At 63.6% G+C, this 17649-nt stretch overlaps 2 protein-coding genes across 4 annotated transcripts; one reads left to right on the top strand and one right to left on the bottom strand.

Moving 5' to 3' along the window:
• Positions 1 to 254: 254 nt before the first annotated feature.
• DEDD (death effector domain containing) lies at positions 255 to 14819 on the top strand. Its single transcript, XM_074566724.1, has 5 exons — positions 255 to 1644; positions 6983 to 7347; positions 11567 to 11674; positions 12841 to 12987; positions 13097 to 14819. The coding sequence occupies exons 2-5, from the start codon at positions 7023 to 7025 to the stop codon at positions 13471 to 13473; spliced, it is 957 nt and encodes a 318-aa protein (XP_074422825.1). The 5' UTR covers positions 255 to 1644; positions 6983 to 7022; the 3' UTR covers positions 13474 to 14819.
• Positions 14723 to 17646, bottom strand: NIT1 (nitrilase 1). Of its 3 annotated transcripts, none has more exons than XM_074566716.1 (7): positions 17524 to 17646; positions 16592 to 16770; positions 16237 to 16491; positions 16055 to 16158; positions 15835 to 15968; positions 15574 to 15699; positions 14723 to 15323 (listed from the first exon to the last, which is right to left on the bottom strand). In XM_074566716.1, the coding sequence occupies exons 3-7, from the start codon at positions 16473 to 16475 to the stop codon at positions 15045 to 15047; spliced, it is 882 nt and encodes a 293-aa protein (XP_074422817.1). In that variant the 5' UTR covers positions 16476 to 16491; positions 16592 to 16770; positions 17524 to 17646; the 3' UTR covers positions 14723 to 15044. The 3 variants fall into 3 exon arrangements, with proteins under 3 accessions (XP_074422817.1, XP_074422816.1, XP_074422815.1); XM_074566715.1 differs by having other exon boundaries at positions 16592 to 16669; positions 17524 to 17635; XM_074566714.1 differs by lacking the exon at positions 17524 to 17646 and having other exon boundaries at positions 16592 to 16951.
• Between the last annotated feature and the right edge of the window lie 3 nt (positions 17647 to 17649).

Here is a 17649-nt window from a genome sequence, read left to right as displayed (position 1 = left end):
CCACGTGGCCTAAGGGCGTGGCCGCCTTGCCAGCTTGCCCTCACGCAACATGGCGGCGGCGCGCCAACGCTCCTAAAGGGCGCTGAAGCCGGCGGCTCGTGACCCGGATGTTCCCGCCCTCCTGCCCTTATCTAAGAGGGCGCCGCGCCCTCCGGCTTTCCCAATGGGAGTGAAGGCGGCGAGGTGAGCGTGGCCCGGAAGTGGGCGGGGCCTCAGAGGCGGCCACGGGGGGGGCGGGGCCGCGTCGCCGGATGTTGCGTCGCTCCGCGAGCCGCGGCGGCCGCCTGCGAGCGGGGAGCGGAGCGGACGGAGCCAACATGGCGGTGCCGAGGCTGGCCCGGCTGTGAGGGGCCAGGAGGCCGCGGCGCCTCAGCCCGGGCAGCCCCGCAGCGTTCAGCGGGGCCGGCGCAGCGCAGCGGGGGCCGAGCCGGCGGGCATGGCGGGGGCGGCGTGAGGGAGGCCTCGGCGGTCCCTGCGGGTGAGGGGACGGGCCCGGGCCCAGACCGTCCCCCTCCCCTTCCCCTCAGAGCAGCCGGTACCGGGCAGGGGCAGCGCAGGAGAGGCCTCGGGTGCCCGGGGGATGGGGGCTTAGGGGGGGCCGCAGTGCCGTGGCCGCGGGGCCGAGCCGCCCCCCCCACCCCCCGCCGCTGCCGGGGCCTTGCGGGGCAGGACGGGGCCGTCCCCGGGCGGCGGCTGCGGGGTTTTTGACCGAGAGGCTTGAAAAAAAGGGGGTGCGGGGGAGGGCCGGGAGCGGGGGGGGCCCGGTAACGGGGAGGGAAGAAGCGAGCGACGCAGCGAAGCCTTGGCTGCCGGCAGCTCACCCCGTTTAGCGGGGGGGGTTTCGTGCTGTATTTTGGCAGCTTTAAGGTGAAATTCTGGGCGAGCCCGAGATTTTTATTTCTCGGTATTTCCCGCAAAGGTAGGATAGGGTGGGCCCGGCCGAGAGCCCCCGGGCGCCGGGTCCGGCTCTCTCGGGAGATCAGCTGGGCTTAGGGAGGAGAGGAGCATGCTAATTGTGAATAAACGCTAAGGAGAAGGTATGGGCTGAATCTTAAAGGACTAACCCAGTTCAGGTGACCTTCTCTTGGCTTTTTTTCTATTAAGGTTTATCACTTAACCCGGTCCAGTTTCTGGAGGAGGTGCTATACTAAGAAAGCAAATTGAGGTATTCTGAGCACCCTGCCCATCGCCTGGGTCTGCGAGGGCGGCGTTAAATCCTGCTGGTAAGAAGGGAACAGTGGAGTTAGTTCTTCAGGAATGGTGTCCTTAAAAAAAGAAATGGCCTAGAGAGTGCAGGGTGGGTTCTGGACTTTGCTTTTCCTCCTCCCCATGTCAATAAATTATTAAGTAGGGGGGGAAAAAAACAAAAGAAGAAGGTTTTGGGAGAAAAAAAAAAAATAAATTGGGTGGCTTCTGGCAAGTCGACCAGCTTTAACACTGACCGCCGATCCCCGACTGTGGAAGTTTGGCTTCCCCGCTGCAAGAGCCATTCCTGAAACGCCGTAGGAGCTTCCGCGCTTTTGTTGGGTAGTTTTATTTAAAAAGTCAAGGAGAAAAGGGGATAGAAGACTTCTGAAAAACGCTCTCGCTTGGCCGCTGTTGGAATCGTGGATATAAGCAAGACCAGACGAGCTCCTCGTTAAGGTGGGTGTTCCTATATGTATTTTTCTAACGTACTAACGATTCGCCTATTCCTCCTCTCCCATAAGGAGCTGCTTGTGTGAGCCTCGCACCGTTGGGATGCAGCGGGAGAGGCTCAGTGCTCCGTGCACAGCCCGGCCTTGCTGGGATCGATATCGGGGATCTGCTGGGCACCCCCTTGCGTTAATAACTGCGGTTGGGCTCGTCATCCTGGCTCGGGAAAGTTTGGGAAGCGCCGCTGCGGGTGAATCCCCATCAGGCGTCGTTTTGCTGATGGAAAGGGCGAGATTGGTAAAGCCGGGCTGACGTCGGTGGCGGCGTGTCCCGGTTACGCACCGGCGTAGGGGAGGCTCAGGGAGAACCTGCGGCGCTGCTGGGAGTTTCCAGCTTTGGGGTTTTATTTAGGATTTTCCTCTTCTCCCCGTCGGCGTGGGGGGGCTCAGGTGCCGTCCCCGGCTGGTGCTGTGTCCCGGCGGGGGGGTTCTGCGGGGTCCCTTTGCCGGTGGCGGTCGAGGCAGGCGTCAGCGGCGTGGGAAATCAAGGCTGTAGCTGCCACTCAGCGGCAGGAATTAGATTGAGAGATTAATCGAGGTGGCAGGAATTAGACGGGGCGGGGGGATGAACGGAAGCGAAAAGCACTTTCTGCACTTAAAAATAAAAATCTCCTTCCCCCAACTAAACCCGTGCACCAACAAAACCCCCCCCCGATCCTACCCCGAAACCACTGCCAGCATCTGCTTTTGCGTCTGGCTCGTTACGGGGCGGGGGGGTGTGTGTTACAAATACGTTGTCCGGTGACGCAGCGTGGCTGAACGCTTCCTCCTGTTCTTCCTCCTCCTCCTCCGGCCTTCCCTGCAGCGGGGTGTCCAGGGATGGCCCTGGGGCTCCTCGCCTGCCGGTGGCGTTTTGCTGGGCTGGGACTGGTGGGTTTGCTGTTGTTACTGGTGGGTTTAGGACCTTTTTCCGCCCTGCCAGCGTTATTGTACCGGCTCAGACCCACTGACCCAGATACAAAGTGCTACAGAGGGAAGGTCAAAAAAACCCCCCTTCCAAAGAGGACAATTGTGGATTAATCTTATTTCTTCTCAGCTCCCTTTGATCGGTTCAGCCACAGCAGGAACCCTTTATATCCCCACTTTTCCCATTAATCCGTCTCATCCCGTGGCCAGTTTTGTCACCTGAGGTTACCTGTCCCGCCGTGCGATGCCTTGGGATGATGAGTGTGCTGGGACGGGCAGTGCCACCGTCACCGCGGGCAGTGTCCCATCCTTCGGCCGGCCCGGGAATGGGGAAGATTTACCGTCTGGGTATTTGGTCACGTAAAAAAGCAGCAGTCGAGTGGCTCCCGAGCTCGTGGCCCGTCCGGCACAGGGAGAGGAGCCGCCTGTGGGCGGGGGTTCAGGGCCAGGGCTGCCATCCCGGTGGATGGAGACCGTGCCCTCTGCTCGCCCGGTGGCCGCGGGGCCGCCGAGCCCTCTCCTGGGGAAGGAGAAGGGAAGAAATGCCTGTTCGGCGTGACGGCGACTGCAGGAGCTGCCGAAGGAGAGGTGGGACGAGCCGGAACGACTCCAGCCTAATTGCTTTTTGCAAGGGCAGTGTCAGGTTAAAGGTGTTGGAAGAGAAGAAGAAGAAATCTCCTGGTTAACTGCTGCCGGGGTGGTGAAACCAAAGCGTTCGGCTGTTTGTCCCCGTCTGCGTTTCCTTCTCTTTGGTAATGGTTGGGGAGGTCAGTGCTGGGGTTCTGGTTCCGCCTCAGGCTCCGCAGTGCTGTTGGTCCGGCTCTGCCGTGGCCGGTCTGCGCCGAGTCGGGCAGGATTGGGTCTGGTCTGCAGCGAAAACGCGACTAGGTGTCTCCCTCGCATCGGTTTGCGGCGGGACGGAGGAGGCCAGGGTAGAAAAAAATTCCCCTCAAAGCCAAATTTCAACTTGAAGTTCGTGTTTGTGACTTCCGTGCCCATCCAGGCAGGAATGTGCCGTCAGGAGGTGGGTTTTTGTGGTATTTAACTCGACTTTGGTGGCAGAAATCCCCAGCATCCGCATGGATTAAGTCAGATGCTTGAGTAAGGCTTGGACTGATTAACTGCAGAGCCTTGTAGGCACCAAAAGCTTGTTTTTCCTGTTCACCTTAAATTATTTTAATGATCCTGGAGCGCTGCGGAAGGTCTCCTCCCGAGGAAAGTCTCCTCCCGCGCGGGTGCGATGTGCTGCTCGTTTGTGCCGGGGTCTTTGGGGACACACACGCAGGGTCTTGTCACTTCTGCCCCGGTACCGTAGAGCCAGCCGGGACGCGACGGGGCCGTTCCTTGAGGAAAATCAAAAGATTTTAGTTGTGTTTTTTCTTTAACGTATGTGCGCGGCAAGGCGCTCCAGCCTTCCGCTCCTGTGGGTTTAAGGTGGGAGGCGAGCCAAAAGGCGAGGGGAAGCGGGGATCACTTCCAAGTAGCGGCCGCTGGAATCCCCTGCTCGCAAATAAATTTAACAGCTTTTTGTGGTTTTGGGTGGTGCTGCTGTAAGGAACTGCCCCTCCGGGACTCAGTGCTTCCCCCCCCTTACACACGCAGAGTCTCTGCTGAATCTCTTCTTGTCGTGTTTAGGCAGCACAGTGTCAAATTGCCTTTTTTTTTTTTCTTTCTTTCTTTATTTTTTTTCCCCCCTTTTGCCTCTCTGGAAGAAAAAAAATGCAACGTAATTCCAGGGTGGTTGGTACTAAATAATCAAAAGATAGCGTAATTCTGCCTGGGGTTTATGCAATTCGGCGCTTGGCAAACCCGACGGCAGAGAAATGAGCCATTTTACATGAAACTGCTGTAAAAGAAGGTCCCGGGGAGCGGCTCCCGGCCGTGGCCCAGGCTCGGGTGGTTCCTCCCAGTTTTGGGTGCGGGAAAGGGGGAACCGGCGCTGAGCTGAGGACAGAGGTCGGGTTTGGGGCTGCCCCGGGAAGATGTTGTGGTGTAAACACGCAGGCAATTAGCTGATAGGTGGGGGTGCGGGTTTACGTGCAGGTTTTTATCTGGGAGCTGCTTACGGGACGCTGGGAAGAACGCCGAGCCCTCGCCTCCCACCGCCCGTGCCCGTTTCTTGCGTGTTTTACTTTGTGCAGGAATATTTACCGCTCCCACAGCGAAACCCCGGAGTGGAGGGAGAGCTGTGGGTGCCAGCCGAGCTGGGCCAGTGGCCTCTCGAGCTGCCTGGCTGCGGCTTCATTTACCAGTTGACACCGGTGCCACAGCACCAAACCAGTCTGGATGCGGCCGAGGAGCACCGGGGACTTGACTGTCAGCTTGAAATGCAGCTTTCAGCGAACACTTTGGTTGCTCTCTCTGTTTTTTCCGCTCATGACAACGACCATCAGGACTCTAAGGGCTGTTTTTCTTGATTATTATTATTATTTTTTTTAACACTTTTATTCCCTGTTCACGCAATCGCCGTGTGCTGCCGGTTGATAATCTGTTGTGACGCAGCTGCTGGTCAAGGCCCCTCTGTAACGCGGCTGTGCGAGACCGGAGGAATCCTCACCCTCTCCCGGGATGTGCCGAGCTGCAGCCCAGCGCGCTCCAGCTGCTCCGTTGGAGCTGATGTGGCTCCTCCCGGAGCTTGGGGAAGAACCAGGGTGCTTTATTCTGATTTTTGTCCCCTCTTTCCCGCATGGAGATGGCTACAGGCTGTTCGTACCAAGAATTATCTTCACCAGAAGCTGTGTTGATATGACTTTTCTACTTGGGGGGAAGCTATAGAGTATATATTTCCCTCTCCTCCCCAGCTGGAGTAGTTCAGAGCCGTGTCAGACTGTTTTCAGAGCAGCGGTTGCTCAACGCGTTTTTAATTTACGCTATCTGCGTTTTATGATAAGAATTAAAACCCTTCCGTTGGGTGCTGGTGGCCAACGGGCCCTGTCGAGGGCTCCCCGTTCCTCTGTCTGCCCCGTGCCAGAGCGTGAGTCACGGGCTGTGCCGGGAATAGACCGGAGATTCCTGCCCGTGTCCGTGTTAACGCCTCTCGCTGTTTTGGAAACCGTAACCAAGTGTAGCCGCTGCGTGGAGACGCCGCGGGGCTGGGGTGAGCTCTTGGAGGGGACACGGAGCCATGGCCTGGAGCCACAGGGAGCGGAGCCGCCGGCCTCGGGGCTGGACCCTGCCTGGAAAACCACAGGGAAAAAACCAGACTGGCGTCCCGGCTCTCCTGCAGCCTCTGGCCTGGCGTCCCGCAGGGCAGGAGGGGTCCTGACCCGCTTAAACCAACAAGGGTCATTTTTGGGTATAAACGTGATGCAATGACGGCGTGACTCCCCTGTACGGCACGCATGCCGGCACGCCGAGGCTGGGCCTGGGGCAGGTGCCCTTTTGCCACCAGCCCTGAGCCTGAGACACACTGCGGGCGCTTAAACGCGCTTCGGGGGTCCGAAGGCCCCTCTGCGTAGCTCTGGGGGCGTCCCGGGTCCATGTCACCCCCCAGCCTGCTCCCAGTGCCCAGCCATGGGCCGTGCGGTTCCCTCCTAACCCTATCCCCGCCTGCCCCGAGCGACTGGCATTACCGAACGGCTCGTCACCGGTTCCCGGCGTGTCTTGCGGCTGACTCCGTGCGGTGGCACGGTGCCATCCCCAGGCGTGGGACACCTTAATGTCACCCACTTTGCTGTGACAGCGCTCGATCCCTGAAGGAGGCCAGACAAGGGCCACCTTTCCTGCGGGTCCCCTCCTGTTTTCAGCCGGGTGTGTGACTCCCCGCAGCTCTCGGGGAAGAAGCAGAGCTGTCGGTGCCGCTGAAAGAGCCGGGTGACGGCGGAGCCAAGAGGAACTTCCCCAGGGGGGAGGCTGTAGCTGGGTGAGAAACCTGCTGAACGGAGGAGGGTGAGCCCCGCGTCGGCCGCCGAAGCCAGTCTGACGAGGCTCGCTCTGCTCCGACTTTGAAGCCGAGCAGGTCGGGACCTGCTGAGCGGCTGATTTCCTTCTCCCTTGATGTTTCGGCACGATACCGGTGGCTGCGCCGAACGGCTCCGTGCGGTTAGTGCCCGCTGGGGCAGCGGCGGAGGGTTTAGGCTTTGCCAGAGGATGCAGGGACTCGTTTTGCTGGGGTGGAGGACATTGGTCACGCTCTGGAGCCCTGGAGCTCGTAGGGGTTTCTGCCAGACGGTGTTTGGAGCCGTAAGGTGTCATGGCGGAGCCCGGTGCCATGGGTCGGGTACCCAACCCTCGATTTTTGGTGTAAGATCCTCCGTCAGAGGAGAGGACGAGCCACCGCCGAGCGCGGAAATGCGGTGGGGGGGATATAGAGCGGGGGTTTTTAATCAAGCCTCCATGGGGAAGGGTTTGATGAAAGCCTGTTGCCTCTCTTCGTCTCCCAGGGCTGCGGCGCTGAGCGGAGCCCCCGGCGCGTGGTGGAAGATGGCCACCTTCAAACGGAGCCGAGCGCAGGCCTGGCCGGAGGAACAGGGCGACCGGGAGCACGGGCTGTACAGCCTGCACCGCATGTTTGACATCGTGGGCACCCACCTGACCCACCGGGACGTGCGGGTGCTCTCCTTCCTCTTCGTGGACGTCATCGACGATTACGAGAGGGGGATGATCCGCAGCGGCAGGGACTTCTTGCTGGCGCTGGAGCGGCAGGGCCGCTGCGACGAGACCAACTTCCGACAGGTGCTGCAACTGCTGCGGATCATCACTCGCCACGACCTGCTGCCCTACGTCACCCTCAAGAGGCGACGGGCCGGTAAGTGACGCCCGGGCCCGCTCCCTAACGAAGCTCGCTTCGTTATTCTCCCGTTTCTCCTCGCTGACGCCCTGCTGGTTAAAGGAACCTGAGGGTTGTAAGGACAAACGGCTGCCAGAACAGCAGGGAAATGCGGGCAGAGAAGGCCAAGGGGTGTTTTAAAGGGTTTTCACAAACGCCCACGCACGGTTTTGGGGGTTTAAAGCCTTGTTTCGTTTCTGGCAAGCGCCGAGGTCTCCTCCTGCCTTTAGCGGCAGAAAACCGGGATTCCTGCTGCCTGCTGTGCAGTTCTGTGACTCCCGGCTCTCCCAGCTCCATGTCTCCGACTCCCAGCTCCCGCTGCTCCTCCCTAGTTTTTAGGGAAATACTCCTTTCGGCCCAAAGTCACACGAGATGCCGTGAGTGGCCTCAGGGCCGTGCCGGGGAGCGAGAAGGAGCCGGGAGGGTCCAGGGAAGCTCGTGGCTGCTGCGCTTGACGTGCCAGCGGCTTCGGGGCGAAACCTCCTCCTCCTCTGGGGGCTGAGTTGGGTTTGGGAAGGTGACGGATGTCCTCCCCGCGCTGGTGCTGTGGGTCCTGCAGCGTGCGGAGAGCCCGGAGTGAGAAACCCATGTCCAAATTCAGATTTATTTTTATTTTTTTTTTTTCCCCCCACTCATTTTCCAGTGGGATGCTCCAAACCCTCCTCTTTTGGCTGCCCCTTTTCCCCTCGCTCTCTCCTGGCTCAAGAGACCCCAACAGTGACCCGGCCCTTTGGATCTGGATAAATTTGGTGGAGTTTTGGTCACTTCGTGGAGCTGCCGGGCTGAGCTGACCCCTTGCCCTCCACCTCCTCGGCCCTGGGCCTTTTTTTGACTTAAAAAAACCCCACCTCGATTCAGATTTCAAGGAGCCAGATTAACCAGAGCCGCAGGAGTCGGGGAGGAGAGTGTACTTGTCGCAGGGAATGGCGCGAGGCAGCCGCTCCAGCAGGATTCAACCTCTGAAATTTGCATCTTCTCCTGAAATTAGGATAATTGGGCTTTTTTGGCCGTTCCAGGCTGCTGAGTCTCCCCGGTTTCGGCTCGCGCTGTGGGCAGCGGTGCCGTTCCCCGCCAGGGCTTGGGCGAGCGCAAGTAGAGGCAGGCAGTAAAAACTCCCCGGTTTTTGGGGGGTGAGAGGAGGGACGGCGGCGCTGGCGCGAGCAAACCCTCGGAGCTGGGGCTGTCACCGGGAGCGTGGTCCCGCGCCGCCTGCCACCTCCGTCCTGCCAGGGGGAAACTGCGTCCGGCTTCAAAATTCTGTGATTCTGTGAAAATTAATGCGTTTGGTTTTATTTTTTGGTTTGGTGGTTTTTGTTTTTTTTTTTTTTTTGGCTCAGTCGCTTCTTAACCAGCATCAGGCCGGGGAGGGGACAGGGACGCCGCTGCCTTGTGCCGCTCCGAAACGCTGGAGATTTCCAGCCCTGCTGGAGCTCGAGGGATGGAGCCTGAGCGCAGGGCAGTCCTGTCTGCGCCCGCACCCCTGCCTGCAGGCTTAGAGCGGACTCCATGTGGATTTTCCCGTTATCCAGCCTTTTCTGGGAGCTGGAAACCCACTCTCTGCCCTGCGTGCCGCTCGGGGACGTGGCTGTGCCGGGGATGGATCCCAGCCTGGTCCCAGCCGTCATTGCCCGCAGAGTTCCTCCCGGAGCAGGCGGAGGCAGCTGTTTTCCAGGGTCGGAGCTGGTGTAACCTCCCGACGCGCTTCCCCCCGCACCCGGCCAAGAAAAATGAGAGGAAAAGGGAAAGCGGCAGGCGGGAGTGCGTTACACAGCCCAGCTGTGCGACGCCTGGATTCGGGGAGGTTTCGGGAGATGCCGGTTCCATGGGGCACGGGGATGGATCCACGGCTCTGCGTCCCTCGGTTTGTGTAGGGGTTCAGGGTGTCGCAGCATTAATTTTTGTCTTTCTTGAGCAGCTTTTTGCTTGTTTCATGCAAAAACCCAAACCGAAGGGGGACTTGGCTGCTGTACCTCGGCCGGCTGAAGCCAGGCGAGTCCACCCCGAGTCAGATTCTGGTGTTTTCAGGGTGAGGTTTTGGTGTTTTCAGGGTGAGTTTTCAGGACGGATTGATATTAAACTGCGATACCCGCGCGGTGGGAGAGCTGGAACTTGGCGTTCGCGTCTCCGTACGCCGCCGTTGTGCGAGGAGCGATGCTCCGTACCCGGGAGATCGCGTTCTTGCCGTGTCTCCAGCCACGCTTGGGTGGAAACGGTTTAATTAAATGTGCAAAAAATAGCATTTCAGAAAGCTTTCGGAAAGGCCCTTTCCATGTGGTTTATGATGTGCAGCGCTTTGCCTGTAAAGAGGAGGGACGGATCGGTTAAAGGAAGTTTCCTCCGGACTTAACGAGCTGACTCCGGTTTCTGGTTCCCGTGTCCTTCCAGACCCCGCGGTGGCCAGAAGGTCTCGTCTCCTCCTGCCTCGTCATTCCTGGCTCTGAAAAGGAGCGAAATCCCGTCTTTTTTTACCTCGGCGCAGGCGGCGGGGGCCGGGGAGACCCGCAACCTCGGCCGGCTTCCATCCGGCGGGGATGGAAGGGATCCTGGCCGGGGCCGGGCAGGGCTCTGAGCTCGGCAAACGGGACAAAAACAACCCGCAGAAAATGTCCCGGCCCTCAAAAATAACTCGTTTCGTTCCCTAATCTTTGCTCAGCGGCTGCTTCTGCTCAGCAGCTCCACTCTCCTCCAAACCCCGCGTCCTGCCAGCGCGTTCCTTCAAGGCTTTGATCGGCCAAATCGGGGGGGAAATAACGAAGGTTTAACATTTCGGGTGTACGCGTTTATCCTAAAGCATTTCAAGCAGCTGGGTCCGTCCCGGGGGCCCGGAGCTGCCGCCAGCTCCGCTCTGCCGGAGCTGCGGAGGAGGATGAGGAGGAGCGGTTGCTCCCCCAGACCTTTGCTCGGACCCACCCGAGCCCTGGGGGGCACGACGGGACGAAGCCGGGACTGGTCTGAGCGATGGCCAGGTGTGTAGGAGCCGAGCCGGCGCGGTGCGGGAGCGGTGCTGGAAGCGTTGCCCTCCCTGGCCGGGGTCTCTCCCGGGGGATTGCGCGTTTGCTGGCGCTGGCTCCGCTCCGAGGCCGGGTGTCGGGAGTATCCATGGGAACTAATGGAAACGGCCTTTCCTGCGCCACGGCCGGAGCTTGGCTCCTGAATGGAGATTTTTTCCGACAGGACGGGGCTGGAGAAACGGCCGCTCGACGTGCTGCCGCGCGGGGGGAGGCAGAGCTCAAACATGTTGGGAGGGGATCTGCCCTGGCCCTCAGAAAGGGGACCCATGTCCCCTCTGTCCCGTCCCCCCCCCCCCCGAAAGGGGACCCGTGTCCCCTCTGTCCCGTCCTGTGTCCCCCCCCCCCCCCCCCCGCCCCGAAAAGGGGACCCGTGTCCCCTCCTAAAGGGACCCATGTCCCCTCTGTCCCCCCCCGAAAAGGGGACCCGTGTCCCCTCTGTCCCCCCCCCCCCCCCGAAAAGGGGACCCGTGTCCCCTCTGTCCCCCCCCCCCCCCGAAAAGGGGACCCGTGTCCCCTCTGTCCCCCCCCCCCCCCCCCCCCCGAAAAGGGGACCCGTGTCCCCTCTGTCCCCCCCCCCCGAAAAGGGGACCCGTGTCCCCTCTGTCCCCCCCCCTCCCCGAAAAGGGGACCCGTGTCCCCTCTGTCCCCCCCCCTCCCCGAAAAGGGGACCCGTGTCCCCTCTGTCCCCCCCCCCCCCCCGAAAAGGGGACCCGTGTCCCCTCTGTCCCCCCCCCCCGAAAAGGGGACCCGTGTCCCCTCTGTCCCCCGTCCCCCCCCCGAAAAGGGGACCCGTGTCCCCTCTGTCCCCCCCCCCCCCCCCGAAAAGGGGACCCGTGTCCCCTCTGTCCCCCCCCCCCGAAAAGGGGACCCGCGTCCCCTCCTTAAGGGGGCCCGCGTCCCCTCTGTCCCCCCCCGAAAAGGGGACCCGCGTCCCCTCCTTAAGGGGACCCGTGTCCCCTCTGTCCCCCCCCGAAAAGGGGACCCGTGTCCCCTCTGTCCCCCCCCGAAAAGGGGACCCGTGTCCCCTCTGTCCCCCCCGAAAAGGGGACCCGCGTCCCCTCTGTCCCCCCGAAAAGGGGACCCATGTCCCCTCCTAAAGGGGCCCGTGTCCCCTCTGTCCCCCCCGAAAGGAGACCCGTGTCCCTTCTGTGTCCCCTGAAGGGACCCGTGTCCCCTCTCTCTCGCAGTGTGCCCGGACCTGGTGGACAAGTACCTGGAGGAGACGTCCATTCGCTACGTGACGCCCCGAGCTCACGGCGAGGCGGAGCACGGCCTCGGCCACCCCCATAAATCAGGTGGGTGCGGGTGGCCCCGGCCACCAGACCTCGGGGCTCGGGGTTGGGGGGGGGGGGGGGGTTGGCCCACGGGAACTCATCGGGACCATCCCGCTTTTGCCTCGTCTGCTCCCACTGGGACTCGCCTCTGGCTGGGGGTGACGCTTCCGTCGCTGCTGAGGTGACATCTGGCCCTGCCGCCACCAGCCCCGCAGTTTGGGGGACGATTGAGCACGCAGTTCGACATCCCCATAACTGCCCCGGAATTTGGGGTTCCCCTCTGGGGGCTTGTGGGGGCTCCTGGGGCTGCCAGACGCCCCTTGGGACGAGCATCCTGGGATGGGGGGGAGGGACGGGGGACGGGACGACAACTGGGGGGTGACAGCGGCGTGGGAAGGAGGTGGGGGACAGAGCCACTCCTCCGCGATGTCCCCAGGGAGAGCTGGGGGGGGGGGCACTCAGCGTCCCCAGTGTCCCCAGGGAGAGCTGGGGGAGTGCTCAGCATCCCCCATGTCCCCAGGGAAAGCCGGGGAGGGGGCGGGGGGGGGGCTCAGCCTCCCCAGTGTCCCCAGGGAAGAGCTGATGGGGCTCAGCGTCCCCAGGGTGAGCCAGGGGGGGCTCAGCGTCCCCAGGGAGGGTTCAGCATCCCCAGGGAGAGCCGGGGGGGTGCTCAGCATCCTCCATGTCCCCAGGGAGAGCTGGGGCGGGGGGGGCTCAGCATCCCCCATGTCCCCAGGGAGTGCCGGGGGGGGGGGGCTCAGCATCCCCAGGGAGTGCCGGGGGGGGGGGGGGGGGCTCAGCGTCCCCAGGGTGAGCCGGGGGGGGGGGGGCTCAGCGTCCCCGATGTCCCCAGGGAAGAGCTGATGGGGGCTCAGCGTCCCCCATGTCCCCAGGGAGAGCTGGGGGGCGGGCTCAGCATCCCCAATGTCCCCAGGGAGAGCCGGGGGGGGGGGGGCTCAGCGTCCCCCATGTCCCCAGGGTGAGCCGGGGGGGGGGGCTCAGCGTCCCCCATGTCCCCAGGGATGAGCTGATGGGGGCTCAGCGTCCCCAGGGAGGGTTCAGCATCCCCAGGGAGAGCCCGGGGCGGGGGGGGACACGGGACTCTCAGCGTCCCCGATGTCCCCATGGGGAGCCGGGTGGGGGGGTGCGGGGGGGGGGCTCAGCGTCGCCGTCCTCTCCCCGCGCAGTGCCTCCCCACCACCCCGTGGTCTGCTGCTCCTCCGCGGGCCCCCAGATCTGTACCAAGAGGCCCGGCCGCGGCAGGACCCTCCTCAGCAGCCAGCGCAAGAGGAGGAAGTCGGCGACGCCGGACCCTAAGGAGAAGCAGACCTGTGGTAAGAGCCCCCCACGGTGTGGGGTTCGGGGGCTTCAGGGGGCATTTTTGGGGTTCCTGGCCCCACGCCGGAGCTCTCACCGCCCTCCCCGCTTTTCCCCCCCCCTCAGACATCCGCCTGCGAGTCCGAGCCGAGTACTGCCAGCACGAGACGGCGCTTCAGGGCAACGTCTTCTCCAACAAGCAGGACCCCTTGGAGCGTCAGTTCGAGCGTTTCAACCAGGCCAACACCATCCTGAAATCCCGGGACCTGGGCTCCATCATCTGTGACATAAAATTCTCAGAGCTCACCTACCTCGACGCGTTCTGGCGCGATTACATCAACGGCTCTTTGCTGGAAGCCCTCAAAGGCGTCTTCATCACGGACTCGCTCAAACAAGCCGTGGGCCACGAAGCCATCAAACTGCTGGTCAATGTGGACGAGGAGGATTACGAGGTCGGGCGCCAGAAACTCCTGAGGAACTTGATGCTGCAGACGGCTCCCTGACGCCCCGCGCCCGCTCGCTGCCGCCCCCCCCTACTCCCCCCCCCACCCCCCGGCCTTTTTCCTTTCTCCGGTTTGGGTTTTTGGTTTTTTTTTGTTGTTTTTTTTTTTTTTTTTTTTTTTTCCTAAAAGAAAAGGAAAAAGATGATTTGAAACCACCCCCACCACCCCCCATTAACTCTGGGTTGGGAGCCCGGCTGGAGCCGCGGGGGGGCAGCGCCGGGGGCTTATGTGTTTCCTCACACCACACACCCCCCCCCCCCCCCCGTCATCATCCCCTCTCGCTTTGTTTTTCCCTTTTTTTTTTTTTTTTTTTCCTCTTTTATTTTGTATCCATTAAAAAACAAACAAAAAAAAAAAAAGGCAAAAATCCTGCCTGGGACGCGTCAGTGCCGGGGCTGGGGTGGGGGGGGCAGGGCAAGGCCGGGGGGGGCGCTCAGCAGAGGTTTGTACTGGGAGTGTGTGTGTGTGTGGGGGGGGTGCTCAGCCCCATGGCTGCCTGCGCCGGGGTTGGGGGTGGTTTTGTCCCCTTCCTGCCCTTGTGCCGCCATCCCGGGGTGGGGGGCTCTGTGGGCAGTGTGTGTGTCCCCCCCCTGCCTCTGACCCTGTTTCTCCCTCAAATAAACCCCCAACCCCCGTCGCCTCAGTGGGTTTCTCAGGAGTAAAACCGTCCCCGCGGCGTCCCCTGGACCATGTGCCTTCGTGTCCCCCTCCCCTGCGGGGGCCGAGGAGGGGGGGCAGGACCAGCGCCGTGGGACGCCCCGAAACCTCCTGCCTGTCACACCCCCCCCCGCCCCGGCGGCTGCCTGGCCCTGTCCCTCCCCTCTCCAGCTGGCAACTGGGACAAACTGGGACAAGAGCCGGGCTGGGGCGGCGAGATCTGCCTGTTGCTGGCAGCAGGCACCACAGCCTCTGCCTCCGCGGCTTGTGGGGGGGGGCAGCAACCCTCTGCTCCTTGCCCGTGGCCACCAGCCCCAGCTCCTCGGCCCCGGAGAGCCCCCAAAATGGCCTGTCTCCCCCCCCGCCCCAGCCGCTGCCTGTGGGTCCCCAGGGTCGGGGTGGGGAGCCGGGGCGGGGGGCAGGGGATGACAAGGTTTTCCAGCTCCGTCCTGGTTTTGTGGTTTTTCTCCACGTCCCCGCTCGGCTGCCGGGGGGGGGTGGGGGGGGGGAGGCGATTTCCTCCCTCTGGGACTTGTGGTGAGTGTGGCGCCCCCCCCCCCTCCGCTTTACGGACGATTCTGGCACAACTTGGTGTAATTTCTGTGACTTCTGTATTTTTTAAACTTCAATATAACGGTCATATTCCCCTGTGTAGCTTTCGGGTTTCTTGAAATAAACATCTACCGCAGCGCCTGGCTCCTTCCTTCCACACCGGGGGGGGGGGGACGCGGGGGTGGGGGGAGACTCTGCACCCCCCCCGCGGTGTGGGGACACGGGGCCCGGGGACACCCCCTCCTGGCTGTGGCACAGGGGAGCCCCGAGTGCGTCTTGCTGTCGCGTTTTGGGGAGAAATGGTCCGAAACGGAGCGGATCTGGTTCCGCTCGGGATTTGACGGCACCGGGGGGGGGGGGGCTCACGGCGCCGGCGCCAGCCCCGCGGCCGCCACGGTGCCGTAGAGGTCGGGCCGGCGGTGGCCCTGCACCGGTATCTCCCGTCGGACGCGGTGCAGGTAGTCGAGGTCGATCTCGGCGTAGCAGAGGCCGGGTCCCTCGCGGCACTGGGCCACCACGGCCCCCCAGGGGTCCACCACCAGCGAGTGGCCGTAGGACGTGCGGCTCTCGTGGTTCTTCCCGCTCTGGGCAGCCGCCACCACGTAGCACTGGCTCTCGATGGCCCGCGCCCGCAGCAGCACCTGCCGGGGGACACGGCAATGCCGGATCCCAGCCCCCGGGGGGGACCGCGGCAAGGCTGGCTGCGTCACCCGCCCCTTAAATACCCCCAAAACCAGCTCTTTCATCCGAAATTTGCCCCTGCTGGCTGCAGCAGGGTTCTCCCCTGCTTGCTCGCCGCTGGGCATGGTTGGGGTGAGGGCTCAGCCCCGATCCGACACCCCCCGGGGTGTCCCCAGCCACGCGGGGGACAAGGGACGGGGCTGAGCTCACCTCCCAGTGCGCCGAGCCGGTGGGGACGGTGAAGGCCGAGGGGTAGGTGAGGATCTCGGCGCCGGCGCGGCGCAGCGCCAGCGAGATCTCGGGGAAGCGCAAGTCGTAGCAGATGGAGAGGCCGAGCTGGAGGGGACAAGGAGGGGACATCAGCGAGGACAAGGCGCCCGGCCCCAGGGGGCTGTGGGCAGGGGTTTGGGGACAGCAGAGGGGACACGGTGCCACTGTGGGGACCCCAGCGTTGCCCGTTCCTCCCCGTACCTTCCCTGCCGGCGTGCTGACCGGGGCCAGGATCTCGGTGCCAGGGTTGGTGAAACCGCTCTCCTTCATGGTGACGCGTCCCTCCAGCTCCACGTCACACAGGTGGGTTTTCCTGTAGGCGGCCACCAGGCGACCTGGGGACAGGAGGGGGCGAGGTGGGGACACTCACAGGGGCTGGGGACCCCCAGTCGGTGGGCTGGGGCCAGGGCGGGTGTCTCACCTGCGGGGTCCAGCAGCGCGTGGCAGTTGTAGATGCGTTGGGTGGTGGGCCAGTCCTGGCCACGCTCGTGGAAGCCACCCAGGGACAGCCACACGCCGCAGTCCCTGGGGAGAGGGACACGGCGTCACCCCGGCGCATTTGGGGACAGGAATCCCCATCTCCGCCGCTCGCCCGGGGGGTACCTGGCCAGGTCGGCGTAGCGTCCCATGAGGTCCCCATCCAGCCCCTCGGCCAGGCTGAGGGTCTGCGCCGCGTCGCGGCCGATGTAGTCGAAACCTTCGGGGAGGAAGACGATGGCGGCGCCGCGACCGGCCGCCTCCCGCACCAGCCCGGCGCAGGCCGCGAAGTTCAGCTCCTTGTCGGGGGTGGAGGTGACCTGACCCACGGCCACCAGCGGCTTCAGCCCCGGGGGACCCGCCATGGCGGGGGACGGCGACCTGCGGCGGCGGTGGGGGGGAGCGGATGTCAGCCCCAGGGACACCCGCAGTCCCCCCGTGTCGTCCCCCCCCACTCCCCAGCTCCGTGTCCCCGCGGTACCTGCCCGGGGTGTCGGAGCCGTGCGGGCGTCTCGGGGTGCACAGGCAGCGCAGCGGGGAGCGGGGCACCGCGCTCAGCCTGGGGGGCACCGGGGTGGGGGTCACAGCCACCGCCTGGTCCCTGTGCTGGGGGGGCTGGAGGGGCACGGCCCCGGGGGACCCACGGCCAAGGGAACGGCGCTGGCCCCCACAAAGGGGCCCGTGGGTGGGTGTCATCGGCCAGACCCCTCCCGCGGCCCCTCTGTCCCCAGCCCCCCCGCCCCCAAACTGCCTCCGGCAGCCCCCAAAATGCCCCCGGCGGCCCCCAAACTGCCCTAGCACCCCAGAAACTGCCCCAAGCACCTCCCAACTGCCCCCAGCACCCCCCAAAATGCCCCAGAACCCCCCAATCTGCCCCCAGCACCCCCCAAAATGCCCTAGCACCCAATAAACTGCCCCAAGCACCCCCCAACTGCTCCCAGCACCCCCCAAAATGCCCCAGAACCCCCCAATCTGCCCCCAGCACCCCCAAAATGCCCCCAACGGCCCCCAAAATGCCCTAGCACCCAATAAACTGCCCCAAGCACCCCCCAACTGCTCCCAGCACCCTCAAACTGGTCCCAGCGGCCCCCAAAATGCCCCCAGCACCCCCCAAACTGCTCCCAGCAGCCCCCAAAATGCCCCAGAATCCCCCAGTCCGCCCCCAGAAGCCCCCAAACTGCCCCCAGCGCCCCCCAAACTGCCCCCAGCACCCTCCGGCTGCCCCCAGCAGCTCCAGTTTCCCTCAGCTCTGCCCCGCCTCAGCCGCCCACCTGCCCCCAGGCCCCATCAGCCCCCCCCCAAAACGGCCCAATTTGCCCCAAATCTTCCCCCCCTGCACCTCCCGCATCGTCCCAACTGCTCCCGATCCCTGCCCGCTGCCCCCAGACCCCCCCAGCCTCCCCGGGCCCGTACATGCCCCGCCGGCGGCACCGAGGGGACGCGGGCAAAGTCCCCCCCGGGGCCGCGCCCGCACCAAAGATGGCGCCAGCGCCGCTGCCCTCTACCAAGATGGCGCCCGGCCGGCTTCCCCCCTTCCGG

The sequence above is a fragment of the Larus michahellis genome, chromosome 24, assembly GCF_964199755.1.
Source record: "Larus michahellis chromosome 24, bLarMic1.1, whole genome shotgun sequence".
NCBI lineage: Eukaryota > Metazoa > Chordata > Aves > Charadriiformes > Laridae > Larus > Larus michahellis.
The sequence above is the reverse complement of the archived record's forward strand: the minus strand, read 5'-3'. Positions and strand labels throughout refer to the sequence as shown.